This window comes from Anolis sagrei, chromosome 5, assembly GCF_037176765.1.
Source record: "Anolis sagrei isolate rAnoSag1 chromosome 5, rAnoSag1.mat, whole genome shotgun sequence".
Lineage (NCBI taxonomy): Eukaryota > Metazoa > Chordata > Lepidosauria > Squamata > Dactyloidae > Anolis > Anolis sagrei.
Window position 1 is genome coordinate 130,882,423 of NC_090025.1, and position 20,899 is coordinate 130,903,321.

Below are 20,899 nucleotides of genomic sequence, written 5' to 3' on the forward strand. Positions count from 1 at the left end.
ATTAGCCAATGGCCAAAGGACCCCTATAGCTCAATAGGGGTGTAGCAGTCTTTGTCTAAATGTAAAATAAACTGATTGAATCTACAAAGGTGTCTAAAGAGAATGCAGCAAAGCAATAAGCAATCCTAGCCCTTTCTTTTTCTGTCATCCCTGCAATAAAGATAAGTATGTCTACCACAAAAGGGGGGGGGGGGGCTCCATGTCTCTCCACACCTTCCTTTTCAGCAAAACATGTGCTTTGGCTCCCCATGCCCTGCATCTTGCTGTTTGCCATTATTTGCCACCATTTGCCATGATTTTTCCCTGGCAGGGATCAAACTTGCAACCTCCTGGTTCTGGAGGCGGTGCGCTGTCTCAGAGCCATGACTGCCCTGTACCAAATATCAACATGGAACGTATGCTTCACTTCCCAGAAGGAAAGAAGGGGGTCAGTCTAGATGTCCCTTGATGGGGTCTGTATATGATTTCTGTTCTCTCCCAACTTAACACAGTTTGTGCCACACAGTTTCTGGAATAGAACAACTACTTTCAAAGTAAAGACCACCCAGTGAAACAGGAAACAACACTTTCAACCCACAATAGATTTTATTATTAAAAATACTTTTTAAAAAAACTTTGAAAAATTTTCCCAGGCAGGGATCGAACTCACAACCTCCTGGTTCTGGGGGTGGTGCACTCTTTCTATGACTGCCTTGTAGCAAATAACAATTTAGAACTTATACGTCACTTCCCAGTGGGAAGCCAGATCTTTGTTTCCCTGTAGTGGGGCCATTCCAGCCCCGATTCTCCCAAAACTTGGAAGACATTCCTTCCTTCATCATAGAGTCCCCTAGGATTGATGTGCCGGGGAGTCTGGCTTGTTAAGATACTTTGGGAAACTACATCTCTCATGCAGATAAAATTGCCTCAAAAGCTCTGTTTTTCCTATGTGTTCCTTGCCCATGTATTATGTTGTCTCATTGTCTTGTGCTCTTGAGACTCCATTCCCTTTCCTTTGGCAGGAAACTGTGTTCCTGGTCCCAAAGAAGGGGGTCAGTATAGATGTCCCTTGATGGGGTCTGTGTATGATTTCCGTTCTCCCCCAATTTAACACAGTTTGTGGTACACAAAGTTTCTGGAGTAGAACTACTACTTTCAAAGTAAAGACCACCCAATGAAACAGGAAATAACACTTTCAAACCAGGAGCAGATTTTCTTTACTATTAAAAAATTGCTTTTCTAAAAAAACTTTGAAAATGTTTCCCTGGCAGGGATCAAACTCATGACCTCCTGGTTCTGGGGGTGGTGCACTCTCTCTGACCCATAACTGCCCTTTAGCAAATAGAATAAGTAAGTAAGTATAACTTCCAAGTAGCAATTTGGAAGTTATACTTACTTATTCACTTCCCAATGGGAAGCCGGGTCAGTCTATAAAACCTTTTTATAAAAACTTTGAAAATTTGCCAAAAATCCTTGGATAAGTCAAAAGTTATGAAATTTGGTGAGCTAACAGTGGTCTATGTGTTCTACCACTGTAGCAAGTTTCATCATGATCAGTCTAAAAATGAGGGAGGGAGGAATCCCCTGAAGTTTCCCCAGTGCCACTGCTGTTTTTTTCCTACTGAGCATACGTGTCTGCCATTAAGGAAGCAATTCCGAAGTTTCTGAAAGTTTTGATTTTTTTTAAAGGAAGTGACTTTAGAGTCGAACCACCAGCGCTCCCTAAATCCAAAACGGAATTTTGAACTTTTTTTTTTTTTTGGATCAACCAAGCCTAAAACCCACTGGATGGTCCTGGGCAAATCTCCAAACCAGTGTAACTTACATATGTGTTGACTTACTGGGTAAATGTGTTTCCTCAAACTGGGACTCACAATAGGAGCTAGGCTTAAGATTGTTCATACATTAGTCTGCATACAAAAGGCTAAGGAGATCCTTTGTACTACTATGAGTAACTTTTGTTTTGCTTTTAAAAATCATTAGATCTTTTTTCAGGTTGAAGAGCACAGTGCTTCGTGTCTAATAATTCTTGGGCATTACAATAGAACATGGCAGCAGTGAAATTAGCTAATGTGTGTAAATATATTGATCCTTTCCCTTGATCCAAATATCCATAATTGCTAACAGCACAAGGTCTATTACATCGAATCAATGTGGTCTGTTCCATTGACTTTCAGTCTTAACTGTTCTTTAAAACATAAATGCTTGTATTGTACAAGTGATTGAAGTTTATTTTCCCCTGCCTCCTCAATATGTGGTCAATTTTCAATCAGAGTAGTAGTGTTCGCATGCATCCCTTCATGATGGAAGTTTGAATGAACAGGCACAGGAAATGCACGTAAGAGTCCAAGGACTGAATTGCTGCAATACACAAAAGGTTTATTTTTAAAGATTTTTTTGTCCTGTTTTTTGAAAGCAAAATAGAATAGAACCAAACATCAATGTATTTTGTACAACAAAAAATATGATAACAGACAATCCATGAAGAGCTTAGAACGGCTTCCCTTTTTTAAAAAACATGCTTTCTGATAGTCAACAGTCAGTTGGCACAGAAAATGTCATGGCAGTCATTCGGAAGAAATTTCCTTCAGATTCTTGTCAACTGATGCCAGAGACTGGAAGGAAGGATGCTTTCCACTTTTTCCATCACAAAGTTCAACGGGGCAAAAAGGGTGCTCAGGAACTGCAAAGTCAACAGACAAACAAGTAGATCAACCCAGGAAATTACTGTATGTCATATGGCTTTATTACAATTAGGTCTCCTGAAAATGTGGAACTTGAAGTCCACCCCACTCAGCCTTAGACAAGTGTGAGGAATGCTGGATGTCGGAGTCCAAAAGAATCACCCCTGCCCCTGAATCAGTTTGAATGGCTCTTGTAGTCTTTTCCAGCTCTATGATACTCCAATTCGATTTCATGTACCAATATTGTGAGGAGAAAGTCTCTGGCAGTGGGCCCATCTCCTAATCCACCCCATGTGACATTAGAGCAAGGAAGGCAGGTGAGGATCTGGAGGCTATAGCCTGACTCACCTTTGCCTGTTCACTGTGGCAACCCAAGGAGGCAAATCTATTTCAGGGCTATTTGAGCAAATCTATCTGAGGAATGCAAGAAAGAAGGATTCCCTTTATTGGACTTTTTGGACATGTGAAAAGCTCCATTATTTTTCTTCTTCAAGCATTTGAATATTCTTTCCATCCCTATATCCTAATAATATACTTTGAATTTTGGCTATGATCCATCTGAGCTTATTCCAGTTTGAACAGCTTAAAATGTCAAAGAAACAGAAGTTAATGAGGATGCACTACTTTTTCTCTTGGTGTTTTGAGAACTTGATGAGGACATGGGGAGACCAGGACTGGACTTTGGGCAAGTCACACTTTCTGCCCCTCAGAGGAAGGCAATGGGAAGCTCTCGCTGAACAAATCTGTGATAGGTTTTTCTTAGGATTGTCATAAATTGGAAATGGCTTGAAGCTACACAATTTTTCCTCTTCATGTTACATATAAAAAGAAACAGTCCAAGGTCCACATACCTTGTATAATGCATGGTCAAACTCAGTAAGGGTGCATCTACACTGTGGAATCAATGCAGTTTGACATTTTAACCCCCATGGCTCAACATTATGAAATCCCAATATTTGTAGTTTTAAAAGGTTTTTTTTATGTGCGTCAGGAGCAACTTGAGAAACTGCAAGTCACTTCTGGTGTGAAAGAATTGGCTGTCTGCAAGTACATTGCCCAGCGGACGCCCGAATGTTTTACCATCCTGTGGAAGGCTTCTCTAATATTCCTGCATCAGAAGCTGGAGTTGACAGACAGGAGCTCACCTCACTCCCCGGGTTTGAACCACCAACTTTCCATCAGCAGTCCCGCCGGCACTAGGGTTTAACCCATTGTGCCACCAGGTCTTTAGCCTATTCTGCTAAAGAATGCAGGTACCTAACAATACTCTAACTCCCAGGATTCGCTAGTATTGAGCCATGCCAGCTGAGGTGGTGCATTAATTCTACATTGTAGATGTGCCCATGATGGTCAATATACTTAGCAAGCTTTTCAAGCCCTTTTCTATTTTTCACTTGCTGCCTTCCTCCTTGCTTGCATCCTTTTTCTGCACTCATCATAGCTCTCAATGAATTTTGCTTTTCCCTCTTGCTTTCCCATTTCATTTTCTTCAGTTTTTGTTTGCCATTCAAATATGAAAAAAACATGTTTCTTGAGTAAATTCTTGAATAAGATTCTTACTTTTTTATGATGTACTATTCAACAAGACTAGCTTATCACAATCCTGCCTTGTGATTATTACAAGATATGTTTCTGTCTTACAGAAGACAAATGAGATAGCAAATTTCATTTTATTTCCGAAGGATCTGCAAGAAACCCAGTTAATGAAATGCTTCACAAGCCAAACTCAACGCAAATTACTTTCTAGAGTGCTGGTTTCTGCCTGCGTTAAACATTCCTTTGAACAATAAATGTTTTGTGGGAAACTCTGAGGTATACATTATTGACTTGAATAAACAAAGAAGATATGTAACCTATCTCTACAAAAACATGGACATTTGATATGAAATCAAAACTATAGGAACTATCTCATAAATCATTTTATTAAAATAGAAAGACTCCCTCGGGGGAATGATTTTGCTACTCTTCTGTAAAGGAGGCGAAATGCTTTTGGAGATTCACCCATTAAAATGATTTGACATGTGGGCCATTTCAATTGACAGATCTTAATAATATCCCAAAACACTTCACACACAATACAGTTACAAAATAGGTCAATATTATACAGCTAAATAGGTAAGCCATCAAACAGTGGCTTCCTAAGATTACCTAGTAACCTAATTTGGTAACCTAGTGTGTTTCAAATTGTGGTGAAATGTAACCAACAACTGCCTGATTTATTACATTCTTGGGCTGGGATCCTACTCGTGCTTTAAACTGGTGTAAATACTATTGCTCTAACTGTTGTGCTGTTTAGCAGTCTGCTTAAAAGTGGTATCCTGATCAAGGTTTATGGCACGGGAGTTAATGTTGCAATATGGCAGTAAACACCACATGCCCATATATACTCAAATTTAACACGCTATCAAATATAATGCGCACCTCAGTTTTGAAGATTTATCATGAAACATCAGGTAAGGAGGCAGTTTTGTGCAGTTCCCAACTGGCCTCATTCACGAGGCCTTCAAAACGGGGAAATTTTGAAGACCTCGTGGACCAGGCCAACTGGGAACAGCACAAGCCTGAGTCTCAGGGTGGGGGGAGACCTTGAGGGCTGCCTGGGAGTAGGTAGTGCAGCCAAGTCCTGGTCCAGAGGGAGGTGGTGAGGGCAATGCGTCCTGTTCCTTTGGCCTGAAGGCCCCACAGCCCCTCTGTGGCTAAGCGGTAGGAAAGACGGTCACCAGCAGGTGCTCTTCCTCATTCTCTGGGACCACAGAGTCCTGAGGTCACTGCCAGGAACAGCCTCTTCATCCCCTTGCCTCTTTGTCTGATCTCTAGGTCCTTTTTGCACAGGTAGGTTTATGTACACACTATGAAATCTAGTTCACACATCAATTTTGGCATTGTAACTGAGCCAAAAAGGTGAGCATTAGACCTGAGTAGATATAGTACAGTACATTTTCTAGATGGTTTCTTAACTCCAGTCCCCAGAATAATTCATAAATAATCTGCACCTACATGCAGCCTGGCAGGTATCGTCCAAATTACTGACACTCCACAATTGCATCTTGTATATTAAAGATGTAGCCAAGGTCACTAACACCTCTTCTACACTGCCATATAACCTAAGATTATCAATGGTGAACAAAAAAAGAATGACGGCTACTGCAATATGGGGACAGAACGAACCTTGGATTACTGTGCAATAACACTACGTAACATGATATTTGGTTCTGGGTTATAAATGTCATTTCCTAAGCTTATTAAACTGCTAAAACTTTGTTTTGTGGAACATCTTCTAGCACATTTTGCTATAGTTTTTTTAAATGAATATCTCATTGAGTCTTAACCAATTCAACAAAGTTTGAAGCAGACACAAAAATGAAGTTTCTGGAGTATAACAACTACTTTCAAAGTAAGTATCACACAATTAAAGAGGAATAACACTTTCAAACCAGGAACAGATTTTTTTTCAAATTTTGTTGTATAGTGTAATAAAAGGTTCGTATCAATTATACCATCAGTATACCAAAATTGAGGGCTAGACTCTTATCCCCAAGAACAAGTACATCATGGTTCACACATTGCCACAGTTCCTGCACAATCGGTGGTCCTACACATGTTTGGGCCTCTAACTCCCAGAAGCCCAAACCAGTTTGTCCCATTGTCAGGAATTCTGGAAGTTGAGGTCCAAAACAGCCGGAGGGCCACGAGTTGTGCAGACTTGCTCAACATGTTCACACTGGCAGCATCAGATCTGGAAGCATGTTATGGGCTTGGCCCAAGTCAGTTACCGTCACCAATACTGTATTTGGAAGCGTGAGATGTACAATCACCATCTTTTGATGGGGGACCGCTTTTCACCAGTGCTGTGTGGCCTTCTGAACTGGGTATATTTGGTTAAATACACATTCTATTAAGGAATGGGCAAGATGGTGAGCAATCCTGAAATCCCCAATTCAGTGGTGCTCATCTGCTTGGGGTGAAGAATGGTATTTCTTCTAGACACATCCAGACCCCTAACAAAATGAGAGAAACAAATGGGGAAACTACTCACAGCTTTTGCGAAGACTCCCATTAGTTCTGGGAACTGGTGTGTCAGAAGAGCCAGCATCGCTGTGAAGGAACATAACCCAGCAGTGAAGAGAATAAAGAATGGAAGCTCCTTTTTGGGGTAAACTGAGACTTCATGGAATGCTGTAAGAAAAGAAGAATGCAAAATGGGGCACATACCAAGAGCGCTTTGAACCTTATTCCTTTTGTAGTTTCTGGGACACGGTTCAGCAAATGCAACTTCACCCCAAATCTTCCATCTTGAATATTTTTCTAATAAATTTTCATTTTTAAATATATTGATGGTCTTGGTACATCAACAGACCATAAATAAGCCTCTTAACTCTCCCTAACTCTTTTTTTTTCCTTCCCAGACTACACTGGTGTTAGGGAAAACCACCCTAAAATATAGCAGAGCATCCAAAAATCAAACAGGATACAAAAAGTTGAGTATAAGCTCATCAGCGAGCAAAGTGTGAAGTGCCATGTGATGTGACTAAAGAATTCAGAGCTTAGGAGGCAAACATGCAGAGTCCAATCTTTTAAAAAATCACGAAAGGTTTATTTACAATAATAAACAATAACTGCATTTCTTAATAAAGATCTGGGTCTGTGCTACTCTTAACGCCTATCTCTTCTAAAGTTTCAAGAGAGGGAAAAAACACCAATCACATCACTGACACATGCAGAGAGAGATCTCAAAGCACACAGCACATACTCTTCATACTAAAATGTAAGAAAGCAGAAGTCAGATTCAAAAAGGCTTGCATTAGAAAAGTATCCATTTTAAAAAACCAATCAGAAAGAGCAGAATGAGAGGAGAGAAGAAATTAGATGAAATCAAATACCACATCACTAAAAACATTTATGTTAAAAGTTGCTTCTTAAACGTTTTATGTTCCATTCTGCATGGATCCAAGATAGCAGCTGCAATTAAAGGACTGCTCTGCCAAGATAGTGAGTTCAAAGGATACTTTTAAAAATCTATGCCAATTGACAGAGTACAATCCATTGTATTAATTCAGACACTGTCAATTACTTGGTCATCCTTTTATCGCTGACATCTATGTGTTTCCGACCTTTTTTCTAACTAAGTGCTGGAGTTACAGTTAGGGAGAGTAGAAAGAAGTAGAGAAACAAAACAAAAGCTGTGGCTTCACTAAATATAAGGACAGAAGTATCAGAAAAAGACTGCACAGCCAAAATAGTAGTAATAATAATATTGTATATCCAGTTCCACTTGGTGGGGAAGGAAGTAGAAGGTGGGAGAAGTGATGCGAAAGAGAACATTACTATTAAAAAATATTTTAGGAAGGAAGAGCCACCAAGGGTTTCACTATCACTTTCATAATTTACTAAGAAAACTGGTATTGCTGCAGCTGTCCCTTGCAGTTGAATACTGTACACATTTATGTGTGTGATCAAATAATATCTTATTTCTAGACTAATAATCTTGTTAAACATAGAAAGTCTTGGCAACCCTCACAGTTGTTTGTGAGCATAACACCAACCAATTCTGTGGTGAAGATCAAACCCCCTTTTGTCTTCCTCTCATTCAAACACTGGAAAAATTGAAAGCTCCACCGACTACTTTTAGGTTTGTTCCTTAGCCAAAGGAAGAAACTGTAGCCTTGGTCCCACTTTTTTGTGGGTGGTGATGGCAGAACATTTTCATTATTCCTCTAAGTCGGGCTTGATGGGACAGGACAGAGCAATATGTTTTATTATTTCCAATCTGCAAATGTTTGGGTTTTTTTTTTCCAATGATGTATTTTGCTTGTGAAGGCCAAGTGTAGACAAATAGCTTTTTCTTTTACTCATACTTACATGGAAGCAATTCTCTGTCTGCTGTTTCTGTACAGATGGGGTAAGGATAGAAAAGATGCCCCTTTTCCAATGGATAAGGGATCATTCTGAAAGCTATAAAAGAGGAAACGGTCATTTTATGCAATTAAAGAACCTGGTTTTAATTTATAAAGCACTTTCAGTACATCTTTCATAAAACTACCACAGTTAGACAAGAAAATATTTTGTTGCCAATTAATCAGTGTGTTAATACTGCAATCAAATATGCCATTTTAGATTAACTATGACATACCAGTAACTTCAAAAATTGCTGAGACTTTCAAAACACGGAAGAGATAACAAATTAGTATATAAACATTGCAGAAAATATTTTCAGTTGTTAGGGGCAATTATCACATATTCAATACATTGATAGTTGATTGTGTAAAATTCAAGTTAATTTTCCTGTCAAGTTCCAATATAAATAATTTGTATCCAGTTATGCATAATATGATTTTTCTATGGTTCAATATATGCATACAATAGGAAAAATGTCTATTTGAGAACATCAATATTCAAGGGACTAAGGACTGAATCCCCCTCTATGAACTGGTGTGGGCTCTAAGATCTGGCGGGCAGGCTCTCCTTTCAGTCCTGCCATCATCACTAGTGTGGTTGGTGGGGACAAGGGAGAGGGCCTTTTCGGTGGTGGCCCCCCGGCTTTGGAATACTTTCCCCAGGGAGATTAGACAGGTCCCTACACTGTATTCCTTTCGTAGGAAATTTAAGATGTGGCTTTTCAAACAAGCTTTTGAGAATGTTTAATACCTAGTCGTTCTACACAGTAGTCACACATCCTCGTACTTTATCCTATGTCCTCTCTCCATTGTTGCAGCTTTTATTATTATCATCATCATGTTAATGAAGCTTGATACCAATTTAACTCAATACTTTGGCAGAGAAGGCTAAAGGCCTTGTAAAACTACAGCTCCTATGATTCTATAGCACTGAGCCATAGCAATTAAAGTGGTGCCAAATTGCATTAATTCTACAGTGCAGATGCACACTCATTCTTAGGACAGAAACAAATGAGGAGTGAGATACTATCCTCATTATGTTGGCTAACATACATATTTGACCTAGTTTTTGAGATAAAGAACACATGCCGCATGCCAGTCACCATCTGTTTGCCCACAGAAAATCATGATAACCATATCTAATTAATTAGAGCTGATGCAGTTTACCCAATGCAATTTTCTGAATCAGTGTCCCAAATAACCACAGGAACAGGGCTAAAAACCAAGACACCAAGATTTCGTTGTTGAACTGTGTTATCTTCAATTCAATCCTACAAATGTCTACTTAGTGGTAAGGCACCACTGATTTACTGTGAGGAAACCACATAGAATCATAGAATCAAAGAGTTGGAAGAGACCTCATGGGCCATCCAGTCCAACCCCCTGCCAAGAAGCAGGAATATTGCATTCAAATCACCCCTGACAAATGGCCATCCAGCCTCTGCTTAAAAGCTTCCAAAGAAGGAGCCTCCACCACACTCCGGGGCAGAGAGTTCCACTGCTGAACGGCTCTCACAGTCAGGAAGTTCTTCCTAATGTTCAGATGGAATCTCCTCTCTTGTAGTTTGAAGCCATTGTTCCGCGTCCTAGTCTCCAAGGAAGCAGAAAACAAGCTTGCTCCCTCCTCCCTGTGGCTTCCTCTCACATATTTATACATGGCTATCATATCTCCTCTCAGCCTTCTCTTCTTCAGGCTAAACATGCCCAGTTCCCTAAGCCGCTCCTCATAGGGCTTGTTCTCCAGACCCTTGATCATTTTAGTCGCCCTCCTCTGGACACATTCCAGCTTGTCAATATCTTTCTTGAATTGTGGTGCCCAGAATTGGACACAATATTCCAGATGTGGTCTAACCAAAGCAGAATAGAGGGGTAGCATTACTTCCTTAGATCTAGACACTATGCTCCTATTGATGCAGGCCAAAATCCCATTGGCTTTTTTTGCCGCCACATCACATTGTTGGCTCATGTTTAACTTGTTGTCCACGAGGACTCCAAGATCTTTTTCACACGTACTGCTCTCGAGCCAGGCGTCCCCCATTCTGTATCTTTGCATTTCATTTTTTCTGCCAAAGTGGAGTATCTTGCATTTGTCACTGTTGAACTTCATTTTGTTAGTTTTGGCCCATCTCTCTAATCTGTCAAGATTGTTTTGAATCCTGCTCCTGTCCTCTGGACTATTGGCTATCCCTCCCAATTTGGTGTCGTCTGCAAACTTGATGATCATGCCTTCTAGCCCTTCATCTAAGTCATTAATAAAGATGTTGAACAGGACCGGGCCCAGGACGGAACCCTGCGGCACTCCACTTGTCACTTCTTTCCAAGATGAAGAGGAAGCATTAGTGTGCACTCTCTGTGTTCGTCCACTTAACCAATTACAGATCCACCTCACCGTAGTTTTGCCTAGCCCACATTGGACTAGTTTCCTTGCCAGAAGGTCATGGGGGACCTTGTCAAAGGCCTTACTGAAATCCAGGTACGCTACATCCATGGCATTCCCCGCATCTACCCAGCTTGTAGCTCTATCGAAGAAAGAGATCAGATTAGTCTGGCATGACTTGTTTTTGATAAATCCATGTTGACTATTAGCGATGACTGCATTTGTTTCTAAGTGTTTGCAGACCGCTTCCTTAACAATCTTTTCCAGAATCTTGCCCGGTATCGACGTGAGGCTGACCGGACGGTAGTTGTTTGGGTCATCCTTTTTTCCCTTCTTGAAGATTGGGACCACATTGGCCCTCCTCCAATCTGCTGGAACTTCTCCCGTTCTCCAAGAACTCTCAAAGATGGTTGCCAATGGTTCCGAAATGACTTCCGCTAGTTCCTTCAATACTCTTGGGTGTAGTTGATTTGGCCCTGGGGACTTGAACTCATTAAGAGCAGCCAGGTATTCCTGGACGACTTCTTTCCCAATTTGGGGTTGGATGTCCTCCAATCCCTCATCCACTCCATCTTGCTGAGGTTGAAGACTCTCTTTTTGTGAGAAGACCGAGGCAAAGAAGGCATTAAGTAGTTCTGCCTTTTCCCTATCCCGTCAGCATTGCCCCATCTTCTCCTCGAAGAGGTCCTATCGCCTCCTTGTTTTTCCTTTTTCTACTGACATAAGAAAAGAATCCCTTTTTATTGTTTCTAATGTCCCTGGCAAGTCTGAGCTCGTTTTTTGCTTTAGCCTTGCGGACCTTTTCCCTACAGGTGTTGGCTATTTGTTTGAATTCTTCTTTGGTGATTTCTCCCTTTTTCCACTTCTTGTGCATGTCTCTTTTGTGTCTTAGCACAGTTAGAAGTTCTTTGGACATCCATTCTGGCTTCTTTGCACTTGTCCTATTTTTTCTCTTTGTTGGCACGGTTTGCAATTGCGCCTTGAGTATTTCACTCTTGAGAAATTCCCATCCATCCGTAACTCCCTTGTCTTTTAGTATCTGTGTCCACGGAATGCTGCTCAGCGTTTCCTTCATTTTTTGGAAATCAGCTCTCCTAAAGTCCAAAATGCGGGTTTGACTTGTCTTAGTTTCAGCCTTCCTTTGTACCTCAAATTGCATAAAGGATTTCAGCAAAAGGCACACAATGAACGAACTCTTAAAAATTGATTGGAAGAGCATTGTCCTTGAATATATCAGCCAGAGCCCTGTTTGAACATTGCGTGCTTCTAAGTAGCTTCTATTCGTAGGAAACAGCAGTGCGAAGATGCACAACATCCATATCCAGTATGGAGCTCCTATTACGGAACTAAGTAGTAAAGTTGGCAAAAAAGCCATCAGGACTGGTTATCTATGATCCCCAATGCACATCAGGTCCCCTGCTCCTAGCTGATGTCCCATTAGGCATACTCACAATTCAGTACCTAGGTTTCTTAGGATCTTTGCTACTTAGTTAAATGTTCACAAATTTGTCAACCGGCTTCTGTCGATCATGTTTAATTCCAACCTCATAAGAAAAAAGGGGATTGAGAATCCAAACCAAATGTACTTGTTGGATACCATATGAGTTATATTATCCAAGCACCCCCATCCGAATTTGTATTTGGAGCACTAACCAGAGCTGGCCCTGTGTAACTTCCAAGATCAGATGTAACTTTGAGAATATGGTATGTGTTTTTTTTCACAAATGAAAGTCAACTATTGGATTAAATAGGAGACTCTCTCAGAATCCAATTTCAGGATCTCCGTTCCAATGCATGACATGGCACTGTGCCACTATGCTTGGCAACAGTCTGATGAGGAACAGATGGCACTCACAAGGACAGCAGCACATGCAATTGTGCTGAAATATATTGTGTTGCAGTATATTTTCCCCTCTAATTTTTTTTGACCTATGAATCCACCTTTGTCTTCATCTCGTGGCTGGAATCCTGTTGGTTAGTGTCAACCGAAGAAGACCCATTCGATGAATTTTCGAATGGTAAGTCAACACAGGTAGATCCCAATGAATCTGCTTTAGGTTTGGCTAGCAACAAAATTCAAATTGGTGTTTTGACTTTGAGTTACTGCTACAACACTCTCCATCTACAGTGTGTGTGTGTGTGTGTGCATTAAAAGTCAATATATATATATGTATCTGTACCTATGCTTGTATTTATTTTCCAAGATGGCTACTACATCCAGAGAGTACAGTGACTCCCACTGATGAATCTGAAACAAACTTGGCACACACACCCAACATGACCAACATAAAATATTGGAGGGTTTTTGGGGAAGAGTGATCCAGGATGGTGGGAACTGTAGTTCACCCTGCATCCAGAGAGCCCTGTGAACACCACTGATTTTGGATCTGGACAAATTTGGCACACATACACATCATGGCCAACTTTAATTGCTGGTAGGGTTTGGGGGGTGGAATGACCTGGAATGATAGAAATTGTAGTTCACCCACATAGAGCACTGTGAACCCCACTGACAATGACTCTGGATCAATGTGTTGTTGAAGGCTTTCATGGCCGGAATCACTGGGTTGCTATAAGTTTTTCAGGCTGTATGGCCATGTTCCAGTAGCATTCTCTCAAGCTTGATTAGAATTGAGTAGCCTTGCAGCTGCAAAGTCAATCAGTGAGAGTATTTGCATAGAGGTAGAACAGCCAGGCTACCTCTATACAAATACCATCAATGTTTGATCAAGCTTGCTAACTGCAGAATTCATACCTGCGTCAAACAGACAGGAGTTCTTTCTCCCACCCTGGACATTCAAGATATATATACACTCAACTTGCCTCATCTCCAACAGACCTCTGAAGATGCCTGCCACAGATGCAGGTCAAACATCAGGAGAGAATGCTACTGGAACATGGCCATACATCCCGTAAAACTCACAGCAATCCAGATCTGGACCAAGCTTAACACACATACCCATCATGACCAACTTTAACCACTGATGTTGTTTGGGGACAATGACAAATGATGATGGGAGATGTAGTTTACCCCCATCTAATGGGGCCATTCATAAAATCCAAAACCGAACAATGACTACTTCTACTATTTATCATTACAAAATATCTAACCCTGGCATTACCGGGTAGCTAAGCTAACACAATATGTATGTACTGAATGTGAATCTAGTCCTTTTACACTAAATACTTTCTCTCCTTCAATGTACAGGAATAAACAGGACAGAGCACTTGAATGCAGTGGAGTCTGTTTGTAGAAGACATTGCTAGATCAGGAATTAATGCAAATGACTTGGAATTGTGCAAAGGCATTCCATTGCAAGGTGATGTTCCTCTGTTGACTTGCAGTGACCCCATGAATTTCATAGGGTTTTCTAAGGCAAGGAATACTCGGAGGTGGCTTTGCTCATTCCTTCCTCTGAAATATACCCTACAGCACTTGGTACTTATTGATGGTTTCCCATCCAAGTACTACTGTGGGTTGACCCTGCTCAGCTTCCCAGATCAGACAGAATCCGGTGCCTATTGGGGATTTATTTATTTATTTATTTATTTATTACTGTGCTTATATACCGCCGTTTCTCAGCCTAAATCGGCGACTCAACGCGGTTTACAACACAACGACAAGATTTAAACATGTAAAACGAGAACACATAATCACCACATTCAACATTTATCTCTTGGTTATGCCTCTAAGAAAGTGAGTTACTTACTGCCTTCCCACGTACAATGTAAGAGATTCAGCGCCCCCTCGACCCGTTTCCAGTGCTGGAGGTGGAAGAAAGCATAAGCTATTGCTTCGCTGTCGCCTCTCTTCAAAATATGTTCAGGAGGCAATATTAAGCTTTTCATTTCTAGAAGGTACTGCAACAGAAGGACAGCATACAATTATTTCAAGGGCATGAAGGCACAGTCCTCATTTGAAGCTTTGCAACAGACAAGGCTCTGGCTGAGTTTCCTGCAGTGTGGATGTGGCAATTTGTTTGAAATTTCACCACTTTCACTTGATGTTAAATTACAGAGTTTTCCACATTCAGTGGGTTTAGAGACTCAGCCCCCAATGAAGGTGAAAAACTTCAAATTATAAAAAAATGCTCTTTTTTAATAGATAGCACACATTTTTAAAAGATTTGCAAACAGAGGCATGTGCAAAGAACCATACAAACACTTGTTTTTGGATCCATTTAAAACTCCTTATCTGCCTCAATGAAATGAAGCAATATGAATATAAACGTTAGGATTTCTGGGAGTTGAAGTCCAAAACATCTGGGGTTGAGAACCACTGACGTAGAGATTGTACCAGATGCACATCTGCAATGAAGCTATGGATTTAGACCATGATGCAGAATCTCAAACTAAATATATCTCAATATATTTTTCTATATTTCAAGTCTTTATCTCTATTTTGAGAACTGTCCAAAGAACGTTGCTTATTCAACAGTATAGAAACACATAAAAATAACAGAATGGGAAAAAGATAATACTGAGAAAAAAATCCCCCAAAACCATGTGATGAAATAAAATTGTTAGGAAGAACAAGAGCTAACACACAGATTCCATGGATGCATCATGTAGAATTAATAGAATTAATTAATATGAAATGATATTTGTAGAAGGGTACACTGTAGAATTGATGCAGTCTGACACCACTTTATCTCCCAAGGTTCAATGCTATGGAACTGAAGGACTGTAGTTTAGTGAGGTAGCCACTCTAGTTGGCAGAGAAAGCTAAAGATTTTGTAAAACTACACCTTGCATGCGTCCATAGCATTGAGCCATGGCAGTTAAAGTGGTGCCAAACTGCATTAATTCTACAGTGTAGAATTAATGCAGAGTGGAATCTGTTTCTACTCTGACGCGGACTAAGAATCTAAGGCTACAATCCTAGACCTGTTCAACTAAAGTTGGCCTGATTAAACTCACTAGGATTTATTTCTGAGGCCCAGAGCACTCTTGTTGATCTACTGCTACATGTACATACAACTGATTTAAAAATGTCTTTCATGTTACAGGGAACTACTAAAGTGAATCTTTCTATGTGCATGTATTGTATCCGTACATTTCCATGTATTGTACATTATAGGCCTTTTTGGATGACATTGCAATATCCATATCTCTCCGTGGAAAATCTATGGGTATATCTACACTGTAGAATTAATACAGTTTGACACCATATTAACTGCCATAAGTCAATGCTATGGAATCATGGCCATAACCGCTCAGTCACTACACCTTCCGGCCCCTGCCCCAAACTGAGCAGGTAGGTCTAAAGGTTTCCTGACTATACAGAAGCTTAGCTCTGACAGGAGCAACTGTACTCCAGCATAGGACATTATTCACATTGCAATGTCATGCAACTTTATTCAGAAGACAAACAGTTATGACCACTCCATATTAAAAATGCAGTTCGAATCTGGGGAGCGGGGTGAGCTCTCATCTGTCAGCTCCAGCTTGTCATGCGGGGACATAAGAGAAGCCGCTCACAGCATGCTAACACATCTGGGCATCCCCTGGCCAATGTCCTTATCGATGGCCAATTCTCTCACACCAGATGCAACTTGCAGTTTTTTGCAGCCGCTCCTGACACAAAAAACAAATCTGAAGACTGCCTAGGATGTTATCTTTCATGGTTTTATACTGATCTGAGGCAAAGTGACATAAAAAAAAGGATTCTCTGATAGAAACTGAAAGTAAATATACTGTTTATACTCATAAAAGTGTTAGTCAAACACTTTTATGAGTGTTTTGAAAGGAAGTCAAAAAAATTAACCCAAAAAGCTGGGGCGACTTATCCACAGGGCAGTAGGAGTACTGTATCTTAACTCTTATAAAAAAAGACACCATCCCCTTTTTTGAGTCGAGTGTCAAAAGGCTGTGTCCATCCCAGGAGACCCTAAAAGAAGCAACAACCCTCTCGACTCTTCTAGGCTTTATGGATGCCTGGGTAGGAAAATGACAGTGGCAATGGCTATTTGCTTCAGAGGAGCACCAGGAGAGGATGAGTGAATTCGTGCTTCTTTTAGGTTCTCTAGGGATGAACAAAGCTCTCACCTTTTGCCATTATTTAGAAAAGGTGAAGTTTTTTTTCCCCATAAGAATTGATACTGTACCTTAACTTTAATCACAAAAAACAAACCACCCCTGTCTCTGAGTTGAATGGCCAAAGGCCTTTTTGAATGCCTGGGCAGATGATGACAAGGGTAGCCAAGGTTAGTTGGACCCCTGAGGCAGCATTGGTGCTTTCTCCTCTCCACAAAATGATTCCCGACTTATCCCCAAGTCATATCAATCTCCATAATTTTCCCTCCCAAATTTGGTCCCACCTTATACATGAGGTTGATTTATACTTGAGTATACACTGGGCAGTTTTTCCTTCCATTTAGGCTTCAAAGAGTCCCTGTGAGCTCTTTTTTCTTCCTTTCAAAAACACAATATCTTGGTTTTGTGTTTTTTGATAAACTGGGTTTTTATGTATCTTTTCTTTGCAGTAGAGGCTCTCTGCTTTTCATACAGTGATATCTCTGATGACCAAGGAATCTTTGCTCCCTGGTGGCGCAATGAGTTAAACCCTTGTGCTGGCAGGACTGGTGACCAAAAGGTTGGTGGTTTGAATCCGGGGAGTGGGGTGAGCTCTGGTCTGTCAGCTCTAGCTTCCCATACAGCAACATGAAAGAAGCCTCCCACAGGATGGTAGAACATCTGAATGTCCTTGCAGACGACCAATTCTCTCACACCAGAAGCAACTTGCAATTTTTCAAGTTGCTCCTGACACGAAAAAAATCCAAGGAATAGTCCATTGGTGGCATCCCGTGAAAAGAAATAAAAATGTTGAAGTTGTTGGCAATCTGTGAAGGAGTACATGAAGGAGATGTGCCCTTTTTGGGTTTATGGGGAGCTCTGACCCTGATTTTTTGCACCCAAGCAGAAAACTGCTCACTCCTTGCTATTCATCTTGGTTCTTGCTTCAGAGAGTAGAAGACATACTTACTTTTGGCACATGTGGATTGAATTCTACTGCTCTGTGAATAGCTTCCACTGCATTCATCTCTGCTGTGCTCAACCCTCGTCTTGAAGCTGCCTCTGGAGAAAATCTATGTAGAAGAAAAGGAAAATAGAGGCACGGAGGTCAACATCAGCGCCGGAAGAATGAAGATATAAGTAGCCAGGGTTTGTGAAACCAGTGTCAAAGTTTCCTTCGCTCTCTCCCAATCTTCCAGTGCAAAAGGACATTCTAAGTAACCAAATTAGATTGATGCAAAAACCCAGCAGAAGTTAGAAGCACAATCAAGGATGGTATTCAACGAGTCACATTTTTCTCATTCTCTTCCTTTCTCTTCTAATTCTAAAATTTGCTTTATGTGCTTTTAAAAAAAAAACCATAAAAAAACTCTTGGGGGAAGGAAAAATGATGCCAGTAATTATTCAAGAGTGGGGATATTTTAAAAAAGAATTTTAAGGAAAGGTTTTAGAGGAAGTCTCAACCCAAAACCATTTGGACAGGCTGAGATGAAAGCTCAGATGCAGATGCAGTAGTGGGTGATCTACTTCCGGCTGCACCCGTTCCTGGTAAAGGTGGTATACCCGCAACTGTGGGCAAATAGGATCTGCCCCAGTGAGTGGGGAGGGGTGGATACCCAGACCATGCAATCTCTTTCTCACCTCACACAACCCACGGCTAACTCCATAGCTGTACTTGGCAGGCGGACACCACAGGGAAAGCTGTGACAAACCTAGCCCTGCCCTCCCAAGCTGGAGTCGCTGTGTAGGGAGGAAAGATGTTGCAGTTGGTACTGGCGATCTACAGGACAAAAAGAATGAAAGAAAAAAAATTACTCAGGTCTTGAAGTGCATAGACACTATTCACAGCAAAACTGCCAAAAATAAAAAAATAAAAAAGCATGAGGGAAAGCAGGCTTTCCCATACTGCTTGGGCCACACTCTCATCTCCCAGGTCACATGTACGTACTGTGACTCCTTCACCGTAGGATTTTAGTGCTTCCACCTCAGCTCATCTTATATATGGTACTATGGATTCACCCGACCTGCAGACTCCCTGCATCTTTTCTCAAATTTGGCAGCAGCAAAACAGGAGGAAGGCTAAGGATGCTGCTCCTGACAGACCACAACAGTAATGCATTCTTTGCCTGCCAGGAACTTTTACAGTTGGAATCTCTGCCACAATGAAAGAACAACTCCCACACGCCAAACACACCATTATTGACCTGCTGGTTGGGAGAAGATGCCGGAATTACATTTATAGTATTTTTTGGATACAAGAGGAAGGCAGCCAACAAACCCCCATTTCCTAGTGGTGTTGGTTAATTTCTGAACCAATGCAATACTATGTACACACTGATTGCTGCTTTTATTTGTGCAGTACACAAGTATGAAACTTAAGTGATATTAATTATAAGACATCTAAAACACAGAATTGTATATTTCTAAAGAATAAATTGAAAAATTATGGCAGCATACATTTCTTCTTGCTAGGGTGAGAAATCCTCCAACTATGAAAGATGTCAAACACTAGCTAAGTTCACAGACTGCACAGAAGTTCTTCTGGACTTACTTGTCAGAGACGGCTCTTGCTTTGAGAAGAGCAGCTGTGTAGCATATTGTTGCTGATTTTGGTAGACTTATATCTGTGAGAGGGGGGAAAAAGTCAGTACATGTCCTTAAACTTGACAAAATCAAATCCCGCAGCTCATTATGATGCTTAGATTCTTTCCATTACTGTATTAGGATATCAATTTTTTTAATTACCATATATATTCATGTATGTCGACCTCATGTATAAGTCAAGGGCAAGATTTAGGAGTAAAATTGTGGATTTTGATATGTTCCATGGATAGGTCATGAGTGGTTCCACAGAGAGGAGAAAGCAGTAATGCTGGCATGGGAGCCAGTTAACCCTGACTGCCCCTGCCATCTCTCTAACAAGGCATGATGGCAAAGAGTAGACAGGGACTCGGTGCTCCTTTTAGGTTTTCCTGAGATGAACTAGGCTTGCGGCTTCAATGTATTGCCAAAGGCTTTCATGGCTGGAATCAGTGGGTTGTTGTAGGTTTTTTGGGCTGTATGGTCATGTTCTAGAGGAGATAATGCTTCTAGAACATGGCCATACAGCCCCAAAACCTTCAACAATCTTGTGGCTTCACCACATGCATGTTTAACATGGTGTTGCTACCTGATCTTAAGATCGGGTCAAGTATCACACAAATGTAATGAGAAATGGCAAATCATGGAAATGTATGAAGTAGTTAAAGATAAAAATAACCCCAGGATCAATGTTAAGACATAAATGTTTTATATTTGTGTTTGTGATAGTTGTTTATAGTTTTAATGGTTTTAATCTATTGCTATATGTGGTTTATTTGATATCTGATGTTTTATACATGTAAGGCATTGAATTTTGCCAAGGATTATGTTGTGAGCCCCAAAGGGATGAGAAAAGCAGTATATAAACACAATAAATAAATATTAGATAAATATATTATTATCTTACAAATCATATACTTTAAAAATATAAATGAAAGGTTTTCATGAAATATGTTGTGACCCCATACATCTCATTATCACAACTTATGTATGTCTCTGTATCTCTTATAAGGGTTTGTTTAGTAAAGCTGGATTACTGTGTCATGAAATGATGCAGGTTCCAAAAAGTGTGTCACCAACATAAATTGTTTGGAAAGCTCTGGTTTAGATTCTAAAAATGAGCTGCCTGGGAAAAAAGGTGTCTTAAATGAGAGAACATGTAAATGGAAGGTAAGAAAGATTTTAGCTTTCTTCATACATGGTTCTCTTTTAGATTACAGTAAGGCATATCCTCAGCATCCATGTAAGATGTGACTGAAGCAAACAAAGAAATAAATATGGTGGCACTGTAAAGCCTACCTAAGCCCTTAACAATTCCTGCTTTGTGTCTCACATATATTTTGTATCTAAACCAAGCTCAAATGTCAAAG

The 20,899-nt window shown here is 40.5% G+C and overlaps 1 protein-coding gene across 4 annotated transcripts in view; it reads right to left on the reverse strand.

The window, feature by feature from the left end:
* Positions 1–2,341: 2,341 nt before the first annotated feature.
* ST7 (suppression of tumorigenicity 7) overlaps positions 2,342–20,899 on the reverse strand; it is a 128,839-nt gene continuing 110,281 nt past the window's right edge. For 2 of the 4 annotated variants that reach the window (XM_060777693.2, XM_060777691.2), the window contains exons 10-15: positions 19,501–19,573; positions 17,920–18,022; positions 14,645–14,795; positions 8,523–8,615; positions 6,700–6,839; positions 2,342–2,662 (exon numbers count right to left, since the gene is read on the reverse strand). In XM_060777693.2, coding sequence (XP_060633676.1) covers positions 2,567–2,662; positions 6,700–6,839; positions 8,523–8,615; positions 14,645–14,795; positions 17,920–18,022; positions 19,501–19,573 — 656 coding nt within the window. In that variant the 3' untranslated portion in view covers positions 2,342–2,566. Of the gene's footprint in view, positions 2,663–6,699; positions 6,840–8,522; positions 8,616–14,644; positions 14,796–17,919; positions 18,023–18,590; positions 18,730–19,500; positions 19,574–20,899 lie in introns of those variants that run through there. The other 2 variants (XM_060777690.2, XM_060777692.2) reach the window with 2 other exon arrangements.